This window comes from Chiroxiphia lanceolata, chromosome 1 (assembly GCF_009829145.1).
Source record: "Chiroxiphia lanceolata isolate bChiLan1 chromosome 1, bChiLan1.pri, whole genome shotgun sequence".
NCBI lineage: Eukaryota > Metazoa > Chordata > Aves > Passeriformes > Pipridae > Chiroxiphia > Chiroxiphia lanceolata.
The window spans coordinates 90,892,006-90,913,738 of record NC_045637.1 but is presented as its reverse complement, the minus strand read 5'-3'; the positions used below and the strand labels follow the sequence as shown (position 1 = coordinate 90,913,738).

The window sequence follows — 21,733 nt, the reverse complement described above, 5'->3', positions numbered from 1 at the left end:
CAAGCTCCCCAAGAAAGAACTGTCTGTTCAGATTAGGTCTTCTGGGAAAAGAGAGTCGTATTCAAAATGTAGATTTTGACAATTCATTATGTCTGCATAAAGTCAAAATCTTGCCTGTCACATACAGAATATATTTCTTTAAAATACCGAAATAAAACAATCATCTTGGACCATGAACTCTGTATTTCATTAAAAGAAATAAAGGAATGACTAGATAGCCCTATAAGTCTGAGCAGAAACAGTGTGAATAATGACATATCCAAGTCATCAATCTTTCGTTAGACCACTATCACAATGCAGACACCTTCATTTTCCCAAGGAATCAGTTAATTTGTTTTCTAAAGATAATGCCAAGCAGTGATAGACACACAAATTCAGATTTTGGCCCCCTTTTAAGCAATACTAACTGCAAAATGCCTATTGATATGTGGAACATTGCACGATCATAAAGTTCATGTCTCACACCCCAAGCTTTAAAATGGAGCCTCCCCTGTTTCATTACTGTACTGTTCTATTAACATCAAACCTCTCAGCCAAATGCTGGATGCTCACATAAAATATAGTCATGCTAGTTTAAATGATTTAAAAGAAAAAAAAAAAAGGTTGAATAAAGATAGTTACACCACATGAGCCTTGCAGCATTACTTCTCAAATCTCTTATCTCTAGTCCCAAGAGCAAAATATCCAACAACTGCAGTAGGAAACAAAGAACAATCTTTTTTAGAAGAGGGAATTTACTATGTATCTAATTCAAGAATGTATTTTTGGAACAATAAAAATGGGATATTTTTGAGTACTAGAAATCCAGAGGGAAAAATGTACTAAATGCTGGTTGAAATTCTAAAGCATGCCAGAAAAAACAGATGTATGTTAGGACCCATTGTAATAAGGAAAAAAATGTTCTAAAATGTTAGCGATTGTCCTTCTGTTGTCTATACAGCATTGTGAGAGGACACTTGCTTCTCCAAATGTAATAATATTGAATCAAAAGCTGAATTTACAAAGCTAAAGGGATCATAATTCACAGATCAAGGTCAATCCACGAATGACTTGAATAAAATGGCACCATGAAAATCAATCTGAGCTGAATAGATATGCTTGCTATCTACAGGCATTATTGTGTCTGGTTTGTTTTAAAATCTCTTCTCTCTATAGTAATGTAGTTTTATCTCTGTGAACAAACATACTTCCAGCAGTGAGTCTTTAAAGATGTATTTTTGAAGGAAAGATCTAGATGCTAAATCTTAGGAATACTGTTTGCCTTACATCTTATATTAACTTACTTTTTTCTGGTTAAGTACAACATTCTTTTTCTCCAAACACTAGTTTTTGAAGGCTTCTTCTACCAACTTCTGCACTAACTCAGTTTTAAGGTGTAACCTTGTATTTGGAAGATCTGTAGGAGACCAGATCACCATCAATATATTTAAAAAGGCATCCTTGGTTTTCTGCTGCTGAAGGGCGTCATGGACCATCCTATGGACTGTTCTGCCAAACACTAGACCTGAGGCAGGGGCCCAGACCCCTTCATCTCTCTGTCACCCAACCAAGCCAGCTGTGACTGGAGTTGTGACATCACTCCCTGGTGTTTTTAGCAACTTGGATTAAACAAATCTGTGACATTTCTCTAGTTTCCAGTATACAGGTGCTTCTTACCATAAAAGTTACACTCTTAAAAGCAGAGCCATCTCCAAGCAAGAGACAGGAGTGCAGAACCCCCTTCCCTCTTAGCATTTTGCTCGCTCCAGCTCCAGGTGCTCAGGGAAGTTTTCATGGTTGAGCATAGTTTGATATTGGAATAAAGCAGTTAATTCCTCTGTGTATATGGTGTGGCCCTGGGATGGAGAGAGGAAATGATGCTTCAGGTAGAAAGAAGTTCTGTGCGACCAGGTAAGAAGACACGAAGGGAGGCTGAGGAATGACAATGGGAGCATGGCCCCACTCCCTAGACCTCCTACAACCCTCCAAAGCCCCAGTGATCTTTCCCAGAACCACTCTCCTCTAAAGATCCTCTTCTGAGAAATCTACTGCTACAAACTTAGATGTTACCTATGCTGAGAAGCAATCGCTGGCTCTGGGGAAGGGTTGAGGGCTGAAGCACATAATAGAAGAACTATCTTCCCTATATTTAGTTAGCATGAAGATCAAACCTCCTGATGGGTCTTTGTGGACCATAGTGACTACATGGTGCTTATATGGACCATGGTGACTGTATGTTACACTTCTAGCACAGACAGAATGCAATCTATTTACTGAAAAGAAAAGCAGCATCTTATTTTCTTATACACATATATATGCACTAACACAACTGTAGTACTAAAATATCAAGCCAGAGACATTTAAAGCAAATAAACCAACTTTGCTTGGCAGTCCAAATAATCTGTGACCATCGTGGAAAATGTCAGTCTAAAATGCAAAAACGGTTGGTTTCAAGGAAGGAAACCTGGGCAGGGTGCTTCACCAGCTTGCTTACGTCAGTCTCAACACATACATGGCCAGCTTGATAAAGTCTCTTTTGTTGCTACAGACCGCTCAAAGAACAGACAGAAGAATTACCATAGAATGGTTTGGGTTGGAGGGGACCTTAAAAATCATCTGCTTCCAACCACCCTGCCACGGGCAGCAACAACTTTTCACTAGACCAGGTTGCTCAAAACCCCATTCAACCTGGCGCTGAACACTTCCAGGGATGGGACATCCACCACTTCTCTGGGCAACCTGTTCCAGTGTCTCACCACCCCCTCAGTAAAGAATTTCTTCCTAATATCTAATCTAAACCCACCCTCTGTCAGTTTGAAGCCATTCCCCCTTGTCCTGTCACTACCTGCCCTTGTCAAAAGTCCCTCTCCATCTCCCTTGCAGGCCCTCTTAAGGTACTGGAAGGCTGCTACAAGGACTCCCCAGAGCCTTTGCTTCTCCAGGATGAACAATCCCAACTCTCTCAGCCTGTATTACATATATCCCTTGACTATGTTACTTTGTTATAGACCATTTTACCAGTGACAGCATGAAGAAAGGCAAACGAACAATACTGCAGAAACAACATTCATCTCCAAATAGGCACTTTACATTGGTAATGTCAAAAAAAAAATCAACTTATCCACTTTCTGAGAAATGAATCAAAAGCTAAAATACTCAAGTGACTCGGAACAGCCACAATACAGGAACTCCAAATAAAAGCTTTTATAACAGAAGTTGGCAGTGTTAGCAATTCAAAACCACGACAGTTTGTTTTCTAGGAGAAAAGATGCATAGGGAATAGCATGGTGCCCATACTTTGTCTTGTTACTGAAGTGGAAAATTCCTGGAAGTGAACAAATATGAGAGCTTTAAGAGTGATTAACTATTTTGTGCCAGAGGGATTTCAGACCCCCCAGACTGTGGAATATCAGATCCCCAGACTTCATGAAAGGCAGGTGATAAATAGCAGTGACTTTCTGCAAAGGGCTGTGCCTAAAATTTTCACTTGAAGATTAAGAATTAGCACTGTCTGAAACATTTGTGACAAGCACTAAAATTGCCGGAAAATTGAGTTCCAGAAGGTCAGAAACTATCTGCAAGGTGAGGTCAAACTTAGTGAGTAGTTTCAGCTGAAAAAACAACTCACTAGACATACTTTACTTAAAAAAAAAGGATATTTGGAAAGCATTAAAAAAATGGATTAGACAATATTTAATTCTGACCTGAAATTTTAGTTTTCAGTGTGTAATAAAAAATTAATGCCTCTACTTGCTATTTTTATTCTGTTTTCCCCACTCCACTTGTTAATTATTTTGTTCCATTTGAGTACCAAATGCAAAAAATCCCTTATTCCACCAACTCCAGTAAACACAACTCTCCTTGCAGTAACTGCCATGGTAATTACAAGCAGAAATTTACTGAGGTGGGTTACAAGGAGAATTCTACCCCAGTGTTGCAAGCTTCAGTGCAGATACTTCGGTCATTCCTTGCCATTTAGTGGTCACATCTGCATCTGTTATAACTGCTGATCATACCAGGTTTTTGTCTTACAATGTTGATTCTTTTGTATCTGCATCCCTGACTGTATATTCTTACCTTTATAGAGAATGTCATGTTTCACCACCCTGTCCAGAGATTTGCTCCTCATATAAATTCCCAGCCAGTGTGTATTTAACACCTTCATTGCCAGAGCCTCTATGCATTAACAAAGTTCAGAAATAGTTTTTTTAAAATCCTAGCATCTCATGGAACATCAATGGAAACATGCTGCACCAGAGACAGAAAATACTAAAAGTGTCTATAAAAAAAAAAAAAAATTTCCTGGTTAAAATTAAAAAGCCCCTACGCCTCAAGACACTGCACACTTGTTATTTTGACAAGATATTAGATATGATTTGCTCACAGTTATATCATCACCTTTAGGCTGAAATCTAGTGGCCTAAAAGTACGACAAAATATTTTTTATTCAGGAGAATTCTTGTCCCATCTGCCTTTTCTTCAGTTGAAGATACTGAGACTGTAGGCTAAATTTGGATTATAAAGTGTTAATCTTTTTTTTTTTTTTCTTGTTGCTTTGTATATATTTTCACAGCAAAACAAATGGAATGCTACAGAGGCTTATCACACCAAATAGGAAATTAGCAGCAGGAATCAATAACCTCCAAGGGAACAAAGATCCTATTTCCAGGCAAATACTCTTAACTTCAAAATAAATGAAACTGTCCTCATGAAACAAAATACTTCCAGGGGGACATACAAACCCTGTGCTACGCTGATCAGGTTGCAGCCTTTCTCTTTGTCTTCTGCACAGTGTGACATCGGCTTTTTACATTTTCTCCCTGAAGTTTTGGGGGCTCAGTTAACCTACTACTGAAGTTCCTCCACTCTTAGTTTTCCGACTATTATTAGGCATCAGGTACCTGCACAAACAAATCCACAGTTCCACCTGACACTTTACCAATGTAAAAACCTGCTTCATTACCACATTCTAGTTGCTGGAGTGAAGTCAGTATTCTTTTCATTATATTATTTCTTAACTAGAGGTGATGTTGAACTACATCATCGGGGGAGGGTATGCTTGATGGCATCTTCCATCTTCCTTACAAATAACAGGAAAGAAAACTCTTCCTGGCCCTGTTGAACTAAAGAATGATTTCTCCTTTACACTTCAGACACTTCACTTCTTAAACATCATTGGAAAGTGTTGTAGATGTCTTCCCTGTGACATTTCACATGAAGGTGCTATCAAAATTCACATTTTTGCCCCCTAAAGAAACACTGCCTTACATTGGTGACTTTTTTTTGAGCTCCTTTCTGGTCTGAATAGTTGATGCAGCTGGCATTCAGACAGAAAGGCTGAAGAGAATTAATATTTAAAATACTTTGCTCTCAAGATGAGCAAAGTATTTTTGTTCATGGCTGCTGACATACCATAGGAGAAGCCTGGATTTCCCTGCAGGGCACTCAAATGCCAAGACTGTGAAATACCTCTGTCCTGGGCATTCAGTGCCCTAATTTTGTGACATACACTTGCTTTTTGCACATCCAGCTGCAATGATGGCAAGGACACAGGGCTTAGAAAATGGCAGCAAAGAGAATCAGCACAGTCACCCTGACAAAAATCCCTTCTAAGCATTTATTGATGATGTACAAAGTGTTCATAAAACTGGGAATTGCACCTACTGCAATGAGAGGCTGCAGATTAGTAGTAAAACAGGCTGGCCAGGATGGCCTGGGCAAGCAGACACAGTGCCTGCTCCACTTCATTTTTGGTTTAAAACTAATTTCTCATGTATTCACACTGAGCTGAAGCAAAAGAATACACCCTTTCAGCCCCTCCTAGCCCCCACTGGCCACAGACATGTCGACTTGTGTTTTGCTTTACAAGCATACTGAATTTACATCTGTACCTTATAGTTTATTGGGTGTTAAGCCTACTCTCAAGACTGGAAGTTATCTGGTGCTAATAACAACTTTGCTCTGCTGAGACCAGCAAATGAACTCCAGCTGCTAAGGAAGGGGGTGGGGGCAAAATGTCTCACAACTGCTACACTCCGGCAGCTTTTCAAACTCCAATAAGCAGGGTTTTTAGCAAAATGCACATCAAATACATGCTTCCACCCCATTTTCTTCCTTAGAGCAATCAGAATAATTGCTGTACAATGCACTACTGGAGATCATTGCTGCTGTACAGATACCAGACAGCACCGCTGCAAGTTGTCTGGGATGTTTGTGAGAGGACCAAGATCCCAGTTCCCCAAACTGAGAAAAAATAATAAACTGCTGTTTCTGGATTCACCCACAGATAGAAAGTTTTGAAGGTAGATCTTAAGGTTCTGCTTCAGATAGCTAGAAAGAGAGAAAAGAGCTATACAAGGGTGCAAGGAAACTGAAAACTCTCAGAAGTGAAACTGGGACTCTGGTTTGTTTTTTTTTGGTTTTTTTTGCTAAGGCAGAGGTGGACTGAGGCGATATGGAGGTGCACAGCTGAGAGAAATGCATGTTGAGGGAAGCTGGGTGTCTGGAGTTGATTTCTATGTGAATGCAGAATGTCTGCGAGATGTTCTTGTTTAGAAACTGAGTCCTGGTAATTTTTTCCATAGAGTACCACACGAGGAGTTTGGTCTCAAGGGCTAATCCCATATTCTCTTGGGACTGAAGTAAGCTAGAGATTTTTATGGTCTACATGTCATAGACAGGCATTTGTCAAAGCTTGTGACCTGGCTAAATTGTCTGTGCTGGCACAGCCATTGTGTAATAGCCCAAAGTAGGAGACATTCGTCAAACATTGCATCAGAATAGCTTTATGAAAATATTCACCTTAGAGTGGGGGGAGTGAAGGGAGTCATGATCTGGGAAATCTGAGACAGAACTTGGCCACTCTGCAGTGCCAAAGGCACACACACACAAAAAATCAGTCATACACTTCAAAAGGCTAATACATATTGACTTTGTCAGTTCTTTTGATAATTTGCGCTATCACAGACTGGTGGAGGTTGGCAGGGATCTCTGGAGGTCATCTGGTCCAACCCCCCTGCTCAGGCAGGGCCACCTAGAGCCAAGACCACGTACAAAAGACTTTTTGAATATGTCCAAGGAGAGAAACTCCACAACCTCCCTGGGCAACCTGTGGCAGTGCCTGGTCACCCTCACAGGGAAACAGTGTTTCCTGATGTTCAGGAAACACGATGTTCCTGTGTTTCAGTTTGTGTCTGTTGCCTCTGATCCTGAGGAGAGCCTGGCTCTGTCCCTTTTGTACCCTTCCTTCAGGTATTTGTGCGCATTGATAAGATCCCCTGAGCCTTTTCTTATCTAGGCTCAACAGTCCCAGCTCTGTCAGCCTTTCCCCATAGAAGAGATGCTCCAGTTCATCATCTCCATCATCTTTGTGGCCCTTCGTTGGACTTTCTCACATATGCACATATCTCTTTTCTACAGAGGAGCCAAAAGTGGACACAGCACTCCAGATGTGGCCTCACCCACGCCCAGTAGAGGGAAAAGATTACATCCCTTGACCTGCTGGTAATACATTTTCTAATGCAGACCAGGATACCATTAGCCCTATTTTTTCTCCCACCAGGCCAAGTTGCTGGCTCATGTCCATCAGGACCCCCAGATCCTTTTCTCTCAAGATGCTCTACACCTGGTCAGCCCCCAGCATATACTGGTGCATGGGGTTGTTCCTTTCTAGGTGCAAGACTTAGCACTTGCCTTTGCTGAACTTCATGAGACTTCTGTTAGCCCATTTTTCCAGCTTGTCAAGGTCCCTCTGGATGGCAGCACAATCCTCTGGTGCATCACCCACTCCTTTCAGCTTGGTATCATCAGCAAGTTTGCTGAAGATACACTCTACCCATCACTCAGATCATTAATGAATGATGTTAGAGGAATGGACCCAGTACTGACCCGATGGGGTACACTGCTAATTACTGGAGTCCAACTAGACTTTGTGCCATTCAACATCAGCCTCTGGGACCAGCCATTCAGAGTTTTCAATCCATTTGCCCATCCAGCCCATACTTGGACAAGTGAGGAATCTTATGGGAGACGTTGTTGAAAGGCTCACTGAAGATTACACAGACATTATCTACTGCTCCCCCCTTGTCTATCAGATCTGTCATTTCATTGTAGAAGTTCACATTGATCAAGCATGACTTCCCCCTGTGAATCCATGTTGACTACTACTATGACTTTTTTGTCCTTTACGTACCTAATCCTCCAGGATTAGCTGCTCCATCACCTTCCCAAAGGTCAAGGTGAGGTTGGCTGACCTATAATTCCCCGACTCCTCCTTCTTGAACATAGGAGTGACATTTGCTTTCCTCCTTGTCTGGGAGGACTTCTCCCAGTTGCCACGACCAACCAAAGAAATATTAAAGAAAATAAGGATGGCACTGAATTTTTAGTAATGCTGGGTCAAATTCATCCTTTCAGATATACCTTTATGCTGAATAGTGAGGGAGCATTGTTCTCTGGAAGATTTTAACACGTGCCCTAGTTGTTAAAACATGACATGTTTAGTGACAAGTGCACAGAGCCGAGAGTAAGGCAAGGTACAGTGATGGGCAGGTGGGAGAATCAAATCTGAAGCAGTCAAGTGTGCAACAATCAGGGAAGATGTTGAGACAAGTGAGCTGTCATGCCTGCTATTCCCTCACTGATGCCCTGCATTTCCCCATCACTGTCTTTATATCTGCTCCAAAATCCTTCAAACTGAGGCCAAGCACTGCACAGTATCTCAAATCAAGGCAGAGTGGAGGAGGGATACTGGCACTACCAAAATACAGGATGAAAAAGGACAGAATAAAGACTCTGAAGAATTAGTCAAGACAAGGGCAAAGAAAAGTACCTCCCAAAAATGTGTCATATGCGGTGGGTTTCAGAGACAAATATCATATCTTTTCACTGCTGTTGAGTCTTTTTTAATCTATCATGTTACATTAGAAACCATGATGGAGCCCTTTGCTGGCATTAAACAGTGCAGTGCAAAATGTTGGCAGCTCTTGACTGCAGCAGAGTATCAGATTTTCTTTGCTAGTCTAGTCTGAGGGGGAAGATGAAATGGTGGAGTATCACATAGCTCTGTGATGCTTGCAATTGCCCAGGTCTCTCTATCTCATCATCTATGTCTGCCCAAACAAAGGAATGGTGAATGGTCCTGGCCTAACCTGACGGCGAAGGATACCAGGCATTTACACGCAGCTGCTAACTGGGAAAAAGGAAAGAGTTTCAGGGGATGTTCTACCTTTGGAACATCACCCACTCCTTTTCCTGAAAGGAGTAGAGGGAGGTTTTGGGATCAACTGGAGAATCCCATGATGGGGAGATTCAAGAAGGCACGAAACTCCCATCAGAGAAGTTGCTCCCCACTTCAAGAGTGATGTGCAGCTGCAGTGCATCTGTAACCCTGACTCCAAACAAACCAGTTCCGGTCAGAGGGGCTGCTTGCCCTCTTTCTTTTATAACTGAACCCTGGATTTTATAGCTTCCCTGGGGCAGGGAAGCTGCCCAGAAGAAGCTGCCCCCTTGCAGAGCAGCAGAGGATGCTCTAGGAAAGCCTGGGATCATGGATCAGGTGCTCCAACTTCCCAGCACAGCCCAATAGGCCAAAGGAGCTTGTTGTCCATGCTGCTTGCAGGCCTAGCTGGAGGTGGGCAAGCTGTTGGGCCATGAAGAGACCTTCATGGCAGACGAGTAGGGACCCTTCCCTGTAACTTCTATGAGGGCCTCCCCAGGATAGCATTTACTGACAGTTTACATACAGCAGCCTTCCAGTACCTTAAGAAAGCCAACAAGAGAGATGGAAAGGGACTTTTGACAAGGGCAAGTAGTGACAGGATGGGGGGAATGGCTTTAAACTAACAGAGGGTGGGTTTAGATTAGATATTAGGAAGAAATTCTTTACTGAAGGGGTGGTGAGACACTGGAACAGGTTGCCCAGTGAGGTGGTGGATATCCCATCCCTGGAAGTGTTCAGGGCCAGGTTGAATGGGATTTTGAGCAACCTGGTCTAGTGAAAGGTGTTGCTGCCCATGGCACAGGGGTTGAAATCAGATAATCTTTTAAGGTCCCCTCCAACCCAAATCATTCTATGACAATACGAATCTATGATCTCCCCGCCCGCTCCTCCCTGCAGGGTCCAGGTGCAACCAAGCTGCTGTATGCCTTCCCACCAGGTAACTGATGTCCTCGAGCTTGTAGAGGAGAAGAAACCCCAGTCCAGGAACCATTCCTGTTCCCCACTGGAGAAACAGGCTGGCACCTCTGTAGCCCCAGCTGTCTGAGATCAGGGTCTCCTGCTTGCAAGGCTACCTTTTAAATCAGAGCCAGTTGATTGCAGGGAGGCAGGAAGACCATTTCTATCTTGATTACTGCAATAAAGGAAATTGTGAAGACTTTTCCAGCATGCTGAAAAACTCCAATATTCTTTAGGATAAAGCTGATTATAGATGACATTATAGATGCTTGCTCATTTAGCAAATATAATACATTGAATGCTTGTTTTATTAATTATTCATTAACCAGTAGTGTTGCTTCCTCCTGAATTCAGTGATGTCAGTGAAGAAGCAAGTTACTGAATTTATCTTGGTGCTAATGTGTTTTCCCTGTAGTTTGCTGGTTTGAAAGTTATTTATTATCAGAAAGGTAAGCAATGAATATTACAGGCTGTACACTTAGAAACACATTGATGTGGCCTACCACAGAGGAGAACATGTTCTCTTCACTAAAGTTATTAACATAAATGCTAATTTTACACAGTCAGGTCTGAGGCTAAGGACTTTGCTTAATTCCCACATATGGTTTGTGCAGTGCTTATGAATCTCAGTGCACTGAAACAGGAGCATAATTCCCATCCAGACTTGCCTCTAAAAGACTGGTTGTAATTTTTCTGTGTGTATGCAAAAAAGTCCTTATTCATCTGTAAGTGATCTTTGTGTTAATGCTCCGTCTTACAGAAAATACGCAAAATCCCAACCTTACGTAATGGTACCAGGTGTAATGGTAAGTATATTTGCTTTCTGGTATAGTATAATAAAGTATATTTGTCCAAAAGACATTTAGTCCCATATAAAACAAATCTATAAAACATTAAATCTTATTTGCTATTTTTCAAAAAGTCATCTCTGCTTACTCACATACAATAGCCTGCATGTGAAACTCTTGGGTTTCTGGACACAGACAGATGACCATGCACATAAGTTAGACTTACTTCTCTAGCAGTCCTGTTTCTACTCCCAGTAATAGCCACGGTGCACATATATGAGCACCCATATATTTAAAAGCCGATTGGAGTCAGGATAAAAAATTGTGTTTATGTGTTTGACTGCTTTACAAAGATTGCCTGTATTAAATCTCCTGCACACGTGTTGCCAAATAGGCCACAATACACTGAAGAGGCGGGGGGAGGAGGGAGGGAATGCAAACTGTAACTTCTGAGAGAGGTTAAATATTTTGCTTAAAGAGCGATTTCTCCATTTTACAATCATCAGCCTGTAAAATGAAATTCATTCCTGCCAGTTTGCTTCTTTTATTTACTTGTACTGCTATGTGATTTTTTTCCTTTACAGAAATTAAAAGGTCATCCAAGGCTAAACAACTATTGTGTTTTTTATTAACTCCCCACAATCAGCAGACAGAAAATATGAAGATTTATAGTTAGATTTCTTTCAAGGTGGAAATTTATGAGCTAGTTCTTTATGGAGCTGCCCTAAAATTGTCAGTATTAACCAGCAAGATAAAAAACCAAAACCAACAAACCACCTTCAACTTTTAAAGCCAGAATATAATATTTTGAAGTAGCTACTTCCTTGCTTGTGTTTGTTTCACCTGTTTTTATTAATGCCATTCTTTTACTCAAAAGAGAGTACTGTATGGACTCCATGTGGCCTCTTGCTTACTGGAGACATAAGACTATTTCTATTACCAAAATACATTATTTTGCTACTACCACAAGCTTGCATTATATCACCGTGAATTATTTTGCCCAGCAGAGAAGTGTGGCTTCCTCTTAGATAAAAGCTGACAGTAGCTTGACAACTAAAAGCAGAATCAATTTAGGGCAGAAAATGAAGGATACCACACCTCACTGAAACTACAAAGGAAATTAAGGTAGACTTAATATATTTATCTCAGCTATGTTGACAGCCTGAATTAGACCTCAAATGCAGACTGTGTCAGGGGGCTGAAGAGTATAGGAAGCTTGAAGGCGAAATTGTGACCCCATAATATATTTTGCCTTGACTTCTGCACAGAAAGGGTGGGAGAAACAGATGCTGCAATGACAGTGTGGCGTGACTTGAACTGATTCCATGAGACCAGGCAACGGGGAGCAGTGACAGACTCCAGGAATAAGAAATTCCGTTCTGGGCTGGTGACATCTCTTATTGAAATGAACTTCTGACACGGAGAAAACACTTTCCATTTCATCAGTGGTCACATGGGTGCCTCTGGGGAGACCTTGCCCTCGAATGTTGCTTCCTGCTGCCTGTTGCCTGCCATTAAAATCATCTCCCTCCTCAGCACAACATTCCCCCTCCTTTATAGTAATATAAATAAAATGTCTCTTTACATTTGAAGCTCCACCTTCTAACATGGAGAGACACATCTGCCCAAGGACAGACTACATCCACTCTGTGAGGCTTTGTTTTCATAAATAACAAAACATCTCCTGGTCCTAGTTGAGCAAAGCTGATGGGGGCAGGGTTTCATCCCATTCCAAGGTGGAGCTGCAAAGGTTAAGGAGACTGACCATCCCCCATACGAGAAAGCATGTAGAGGTGATGTGCTTTGCAGTGGCACCGTCACCTCCCCTTTCCCTTGATTGCTCCATTGACCTTTTGCCACAACAAATTACTCAAAGGAAGCAAACTCATGCTGCTAGTTATGAAATGCAAAATAAATATCAACTATCAAAACAATAGTAGTAGCATCATTCATGATGTTAGACATGCCTTTTTCTGTGATGAATGATGATGTTAGCCATGGAAATAAATATAAATTCCTAATATAAAGAGACAAGCGCAAACTGTGCTCAGAAATTAGGATACTTGTCCTACTGAAACACAGAGTTAGATGTCTAAAGAGATCTCGGTATGTGGGTGTTTTTATTCTAAAGCACACAAACTTTGCTGTTATGACAGTTGGTCAAGTAATGGAATTTTCCAAAGTTCACAGACACAAATGTACATTTTGAGATCCCCCAAACTACCTTAAATATGTATATATGCGCGTGTGTCTCTTTCAGTGGCTTGCCTGAGGTTTGGAAAGCTCCTGGAAGACGCCAACTTCTCAGAATACTTTAACTACAAAGCCACTTTTCAGCACAATAGAGCTCACCAGGACATAGATCACAGGAAAGAGCCGATCTCCCATCTGTACCCACTTGCAGAACCCAGACTAGTTCTGCTCAGAGTATTTATTCCCAGTGGTTGAGCCCAGATGTGTAGTGATAGCTCAGTTTCAGCTTGTCACCCATAAATAATCACCTGCTTTTTCTGCCTTCCTCCAGATGCTAAGGGCAATTTAGATAGCTGCCTTGGGGTTTCCACAAATGAAGAGCTTCCTCATAAAGCTAAACTAAAAGGGAAAAAATGTGGTTTTCCCTAGGTACCATCACAGTTAAAACCTAGGCTCAGCCCTTTGCAGCTTTTCTCCGTCACCCCCATTCATGTATCTAGTTCTGTCGCATTGTCCCCTCTAATCCAGGATTTAGATGAGCTTGTTTACTGCAATCCCATTTTCCGTGTGATTTATTCCCAGCACCCGACATGTGAGGAGGCAAGTGGCACACACGTACATGTGCGTGCTGCCGTCAGGGATGAGCTCTTGCTTTAGGCACTTGCTTTTCTCTCATTAGTGGAAGCTAACAATAAGTGTGAGAATTGCAGACGTCAAACGTAATTAGGAAGAAATTATTTCACGTTACCCAACAAAATGAGGTCTATGAATAAAGCCTAATCCTGCTGTCTGCCCATTCTTTTTATCCCTAAATGACACGGAGATGGGGAGGGCCAAAATGCCCTCCACAGCACCAGATAGGAAACAGCCACGAGGAGATTCAGCCACACTCAACGGGGGCCATCATGCTGCCATCCTCTGGCTGAATAAACCCTCCCCTTAACAGAACTGAAACACTGTTTAAATAATTAACCATTTCAAAAAGCTGAATCTCTTCACAGCCTAAATTTTAGTAAATAAAAATGATCACTTTGGACTATTCAGAACTTTGGACTTCAGAACTGCTGTGCATCCCAACAACTGTGCAAGCCTCTGAGACTGACCCTTCCTCAGCACTGTTAATATCTGTCACCTTCTCGGTGATGCTCAAGGTGCAATCCTTTTCCCAAACTGTCCTATTTTTCTGCTATTCTTTCTTATTCTTTCTAGTACCTGATCTGAACAAGTCCAAAAACCTCTTTGGCAGCCTCATGACATTTAAAAAAAAAAAATTGTAATTTTTTATGCTTGTGGGAATTCACCAAGTTCATTTCACCACAGGATTTCTGTTTCTAAGTAGCTTTTTTCAGTACAGCTGAGTATTGATCAGGGGATGCATAGAATAGATTACCTTTCTGAACAAGGTAGTAGGTGACCATCATCTGTCAAACCTGCCACTCCATAAAGTTTTATGACTTCTCATGCTACATTTCTCAGTCACAGACATCTTGGTACTATTTCCAAAGCATCAATGGGACTATAAACACATCCAGCAGGTGTGCATGTCCATATCTCAAGTGTGCTTATTTACAGCCACATGCACACACACAGTGTCTCTGTGATCTATTGCCTTGTGATACTTGCAATACATTATTTATATTGCTTCAGATCAATATTTTCCACTTGCTAGTGCAAGGAGAGCACCCTGTATTGTAGTGAATAAATCTAGGGCTATACAAAAACCAATGCAGAGCTCTACTGTATATCTGACAGAGGAGCTTGCCACTGATTCACTGCTTTAAGGCAAGCAGAACATTTATAGCCAGTAGAATATATACAGTGACACACTCACAGGATTCAGTTAATAACAGAAAAAGCACCCCTCAAAGTCACAAGGGTGACACAGAAAAAGCACCCCTCAAAGTCACAAGGGTGACAATAGGTAGTTTGTTACTTTCTTCCTTATTTGTTTCTCATTCTATTATTTAGTTAATGTGCAGAGGGCTGCTCCCCGATCTCATGTCTCTCTGCTTTCACACTGGGCATGGCCTTGGGTTAAAAATGATCCGTACAACTAACAGCTTTTGGCAGCAGCACAGCACAAACTCTTACTGGATTGCAAAATCTTACTGGGCTGCCTGTGGCACCTGCCAGTGAAGGGTAGCAGTCCTTGACAAGCACTGCTTGCCTGTGGACAGCCTTTATGTGCCTCCTCTGACTCCTGACCTACAGTCAGCGTACCCTCTGCCCCAAGGTGGGTAGGAGTGTGCTGATGAGACAGACATGATGCTGACCAGTAATAATACTGTACATATCAAGAAGTTTCCTTAACATTGTTTATTAGCAATATGATCATAACCACTGGATTACCAGATTTTTTTGCATTATTATCCTATTCCAGTAGGTAGGAAAAGACAGGATGAAAACAATTCACAGAAAACAAAGACGCTGTCATGTGTTCTTGAAAAGCAGGGGACCAAAATCTCAGCTTTAATACTCCTGTATCTAATTCCTAATGAGCACCTTCACAAGAGTTGGGGGGTTAAAAAACACAAAAAAGACTTGAGTGCTTTAGAAAGCCTCTCCTGTAGGATACATGGCATATCAGCCATAGTCTAAAGACACATGTTGTCTCAGGGTATGGGAGAGACTTTGTGAAAGACACACAAAGAAACCAGGTCTTCTGAGTTTAAGGGAGTGCAAAGTCTTCAGCAAAGTCTGGTGTTTTTCTAAAGAGCTCTTGTGCTTACCAAATAATATGTTGATTGAAAGTCTGTGTGGTCTCTTATGACCACCACTGTGATTCCTTGCTGAAACAGAAATGCCAGGACTGGCACTGAAGCACCTGTCTCAGTAGCAGGGACAGTCCTGCAGTCTCTGGGAGACATGTGGCTCTGCTGTCCATCAGCCATCAATGCAGGCCCTCCTCCTCACTGGGGGTTCCTGGCAGGCAATGCCTTTATCATCGCCCTGGGAGAACCTTCAAGTGTCACAGTCATAGCCCAGATATGCCCCATTCCTCTCACACTGATAGCCACTGAAAGCTCAATGCAGGTCCTGCAGGCCTCTGAATAACCAGGGGACCTGTGTTTCCCAGCAAGTCCCTCATAGCCAGAGACTGGCAGAAGGAGTATAACTGTATTTTTCCTCTGCCTTCCAGACCCTTGTTAACTTCCATACCCCTGTTTTTCTCCTTTCTGTCTTACAGTCACATATACACACTTCTTGAGCAGCTGTGAAGTTGTGCAGGCACCAGAGGGATAAAATGGAGGAGGAGTTTGGGGGAAGCTAAACAGGCAAAAAAACCCCAACCCAACCAATCAAAAAGCCAAACCACTCCCAAAAAAATCCCCAAACCCAATACTCACTTAAAGATTTACTTAGCACAGAAGGTTTGCATTTCAAAGTAGAAGTTAATGGAGCCGTAAAGGTTTTTAGCAGACAAGAGCATGGTCTCCAGCATCCATTTCATATCCCCAAGTCACATGTGGTTATGAGCTGAAGTTCTGCATCTTAATTCACTATTTTTGCTCCTTGCTTCACAGTGCATACCACATTTTGGAGTAATCTGTTATGGTTTGTTTAGAGGAGGAGACCTTCTAATTAGTTGCTGTAACTAGTTGCCATAATTACTGTTAAAGACTGCTCATGGCGCAGTGGCCTATTCATGTGGCTGGAATTCATATCATGTTGGATCTCCTGCCTTTGCTAGGACATATTTTCCCACCTTGTTCAAGAAGCTCCATTTTTGCTTGGGTCTACATGTGCTGAGCCATGATATAGGATACAAACCAGCAAAGGTTTGTGAAAATGTGAAGTGTTTCTATGATAGGCACAAAGATTTTATCTCATGGCTAAGCTAACATTTAGGTGTGTAATGGGCCAGATCCTGCTATAGGATACAGTCCTTGCAGCCTCACCTTACAGCTGGTCTGGTGTAAGTCAAGGCACCATCCTCCCAGCATGGGAAACAGGCAACACAGCGAAATCTGCTCTGAAGTCTCTCTTCCAGTTGGTGGATACAATAATAGAGTCATAACAATTTCCTGGGACTAACAGGATGTTCAGAGGTTCCAAGCTACATTTAAACAGGATCTGAACAGACCGTTCTCTGCCAAACTGATTCCCGGTGAGACTCTAATAAGGCTGGAGCAACTACACTTGGGGTGATTTTGGTCCACACAGTATGTCAATGGCCAATCTCAATATGCTTGGCTATAAGCATCTTTAAAAATGACATCCTCTTTATAGTACTAAATTCTGATCTGCCAAATGTGGCAGCCAATGAGCTCTTCCAAACTAAATACTGTGAGGATTATGCATAAATACTGAAGTATCCTAATCAGCCTCTTGGTGAAAATTAATTGATCCATTACAGACAATAACTATATGCTGAAGTTTTTATTCTGCATTTTTTACTTCTGTAAGTAGCATATGTGATTTGATTGGCTGGCTATTTTAAACCCTAGGGGACTATTGGTGGAACAGTACAAATCCCTCTGAAATCCAAAATTGCCAGCTGCAATTATAGTCTGCATCTAGCATCTTCTCTAAGGACTATAAATGCTTCACTATTTTAATTTTGCTTGGCATTTGCATCACTGTGTGAGCATCACTGTGTGACAATTACCAAGCAACAGCAAAGGATGGATTCAGTAATGAAGTCTGGACAGTAAAGAAATACTGTTCAAAATGAAAAATTCAATTTTAATGTAATATTCAACAGTCTGTGCACATGGATACACTACATTTAGATACAAAGCAGTGGTAAGACAGGCACCTCCCTTTTTGCTGCTGAAATGCTCATGGCTTTTAGCATATTAGAGATGAACAGAATTGTTCTGTCCTCATACTTCTTCATTATTTTCAACTGCTCAAAAGGATGAGATGCTAAGTTGTAAATACCAGTAATTAGAAGGTCAATTAAATGGCAACTGTACCATTCCAGTTAAGGCTTGTGAAATTCTACTAGTTTCAGTGATTTTACACTTAGACAAAGTGGGAATGAAACAGTTTCATTCAGCTCAGCTGTTTTTTTAACTCATATATACTCAATTTTAATTATTTGAACTATTTGTGATTGCCCCTAAGTCCTAGGGCAATATTAGAAGGCAAGATCAAGCACTATCGCTCAGACTGAATTAGCAGAGCTGCAATTGGGGAAACAAACAACATTATGAGAATGTGGGTCTTAGACAGGAAGGGGTTTGGGTATTGCCAAAATTAGCTTCCCTCGTTAAAAAGGCGCATGCTGAAGAAACATTCTTAACTGGGGTAAAAGCAGGTTTTGGAGAGGTGAGAAATAAAATACTTATAATGAAAAAGACCTGGGGCACAGTAAGCTGTGCAGAATCAATACTTGTAAATGGCACTACTTTCCTTCATCAGCCAGAGTTGGAAGACTTTGGAGAGACCTAGGTAATTTAGGCAAATGGGCAACACAGTGGAAATGCTGTCCAATGTCATTGCAAGGTCAAGCAGTGCGATACGCTAAGAGATAAAAATTTCAACTCTTCGCATGCTTCAAAAGGGTTCAAAATGAATCATATAAACACTGGGACTTTGTTGTCCTGTGCTGTTCTTTGAGACCCAGAGTTTCAAATGCAGCTACAGTCTAACAAGGCATTAGGCTGAATAAAGACTGAACCAAAAAATCACACTATGCAGCTACAGTCTAACAAGGTATTAGGCTGAATAAAGACTGAACCAAAAAATCACACTACCAGCAACAGTGTAGTACCATCTTACATATTTTGGGCATGATTGCTGAGGCCCCTCAACAAGAATACTGAAAAATTAGACAGGTCTTGGAGTAGGCTAAGCATGATCCAGCACAAAGACTTTCAAAGACAGATTGGAAAGATGTGGTAACTTTTTTCCAAATAGGTGATAAATGAAAAAGAGTAAAGCCATGGAAAAAAGTAAATAAAATGTTGAAAGTGGTATTTACCAGGAGCTCCTATTCATCCTGTCTCCACAGCATGGTAACAGTGTTCCCTACTTATCCACCCTAAAAATTAAAAAAACAAAACCTACAAGAAAATTCCCAAAAACTGGCTAGTCGTGTCCTTGTGGTTTTCTTAGAGTCACACTCAAGGGTCACTAACAGCATTCCCCAGCTCTACATACCACCAAGCTTACAACTTAACAGTGTTAAAATTGATTACAGAAATCATGGCTGGAGCATAGGAGGTTCTTAGACATTTCTATCTGATCTCAATTTACTATTTTTTTTCAGAAATCTTCCACATTTAATGGCCACCCCTCTATACGCCATGCAATATGGAAAACCATTACAGTTGGTGAATAACACTGTTATGAAGAAGAAGAAAGTGTCTAGACAGGGTAAATCTGTCCAACCTGACCCAACAAGGCAAGTACTGAAGGACTTAAGAATTTTGGACCAGGAAAAGTCTCAGCTACTCATGGAGGTGCAGTCAGAAGAGAAAGTTATACCTCTCTGCCTATTGGCCAAACTAATAGCTTACAAAATGGCACCTGCAGCAACAGTCCAAAATGTTATCAAAGCTGAATATTTCCCAGTGATGCACCAAAAAGGACCAAATCCACATGGCTCATATTGATACGTAATATAATCAAAGTTCTCATAGCATATGCCAGGAAAATGAACTAGGGAGTTATTAGGGAAGTTTTATTGGAGCAGAAATAATGTCTAGAGTCTTTTTTTCCTCCCCATGGCTTTTCCTCTTGAATATTGTGACAGATCACAAATATTTAAAGACTAAGGATAAAAACTGCATCCCACCACATATTTCCAAAAGCAAGAGTTAAGAAAAATGTTTGCCTCTTACCTTGTTAACTTTGTCCCAATCTGCTGCCTAAGTTCGAGCCTCTCTTCATCAGTCTGCATGGGAAGGATGTTCTTTTCTTCCAGTTCTCGCTTAGAAGGCCTGTTGCTTAGTTTGATAGCTAAAGAGTCCTTCCTGCAGATTTTCCTTGCCAGGGAGCCTGTGGGAGAGATGAGAAGCTCTGCCAAAAGAGGTGTCATCATTTCATTACAGCATGCATCTGGCAAAAAAGTACTAGCCAAGAGAGGATACAAGGCTCTCATTTACATTGGTATGGACTATGGGAAAAGGGATGTCATTCACTTCATCTGCTCAATTAACCTCAGTTCATATCATAATAAGGAAAAGCTGAAATTGGTAGGTATACAGGAAAAAGAAATTAATATATTGCTCCATAGAGGGAAGTGGAGAAGAAGCATTGCTCCTGTAGCTTTCTCTAGCACAGTTTCTGAACCACATAATGTAATGAATAATTTGACCTCAGGTTCTGGGCAGGCATCAGAGTTACAGCATGTTAGAAGAGAGAGGTATCTGAGTGTCTCCTGCAATATAATATCAAGACATCTAAGCTAGCACTAGAAGAAACCAAAAGTCAATCAGAAGCAGCACAGAACTTCATGTACATTAACTGACACTGCTTCCCAGACAGTGACAAAGACACTGTGAAAACAAGTGGTGTTTCGTGGCTCAAGCTTGCTTTCTGAGGCTTGTGTCCAAAGCAGTTTGAGCAAGGAAGACAGACACAAACAGACAGAGAGAGACAAATCCATAAGAGGTTTTGGCCTTTGTCAGTTCTGCTCTGTTTTTAGGTTTAGGAGCAAACACTGCCTAATTTCACTTACAGGGTAAAGGAGGGTCCTGAGAAAATGAAATATGCCTGTTTTAGAATCTTTCTGTGTTTTAAAAAGGGTGTTGTTTGATTGTACTGCTTCCAGTTTTCAGAAAAAAAGAAATCCAAGGGCCTGGAACTTCAGGTCAATGTGTAGGATGACAAATAGTTATTGTATGCAAAGTACAATATGGGAGAGTCCTGTGATGCCACACTGAGTCAGGAGGTGGGTTTTCTTAGAGAGGTCAGGAAGGGGCCACAGGTCCCTTCCCAGACTGTAATTGTGATATGGCTATCAATTAACCTCTTCTGTCTGAGCCCAATCCTCTGATTGTGACTCCTTTTGAAGTATGTGCACATTTGGGAAAGGGAATCCAAAATTTCTAAGTGAACTAATATAAGCCAATACCAGTCATTTGAATTTAGTCTGAGAGCTACCCAGACAGGGATTCATGTGGATTAGGGAAATCACTATAAATTCATACTACTTGTTATTTTGGATTACATCTCCACATAGTCAAGCCCTGAGAGATGCAAAAGCCACAGTCAAGAAAGAGAGTACACAGGCCTTTTGTTTCCCTTGTGCATTGTAAGTTCAGACTGAAAATTAAATAAGTGAGAAAGGAAAGATGGAATGAATCTTACTTGTAAATAATGAGTTGTCCTCCTCTTCATCTTCCTCTTCTTCCTCCTCCTGTCTTGGATAGAGGCAAGAAGAATCTTCATAGTCAGTTTCATGAGGCACATTTTCTTTATTGTCATCGCATTCGATCACAACAGTTGGCACTTGTCTCATGTCTGGAAGGCCCCCAGGTCCTGTTTTTGTAACACTGTCACCTGTGTGTAAACCAGAGCTGTTGGGAAAGAAAAACAAATAAATAAACTAAAGGAAACAGCTCAATGAAAGATAGTTACTTCTCTCACTGTGTTTAGGAAAGTAGTGGTCTTTCATGCCTTTTTGAGAAGAAATGAGAACAGA

The 21,733-nt window shown here is 41.3% G+C and overlaps 1 protein-coding gene across 7 annotated transcripts in view; it reads right to left on the bottom strand.

Moving 5' to 3' along the window:
- Nucleotides 1–21,733, bottom strand: part of PHACTR1 (phosphatase and actin regulator 1) — a 308,888-nt gene that overhangs the window by 31,465 nt on the left and 255,690 nt on the right. For all 7 annotated transcript variants that reach the window (XM_032710975.1, XM_032711209.1, XM_032710889.1 and 4 more), the window contains 2 exons: nt 21,400–21,608; nt 19,929–20,085 (listed from right to left, as the gene is read on the bottom strand). In XM_032710975.1, coding sequence (XP_032566866.1) covers nt 19,929–20,085; nt 21,400–21,608 — 366 coding nt within the window. The remainder of the gene's footprint in view (nt 1–19,928; nt 20,086–21,399; nt 21,609–21,733) is intronic.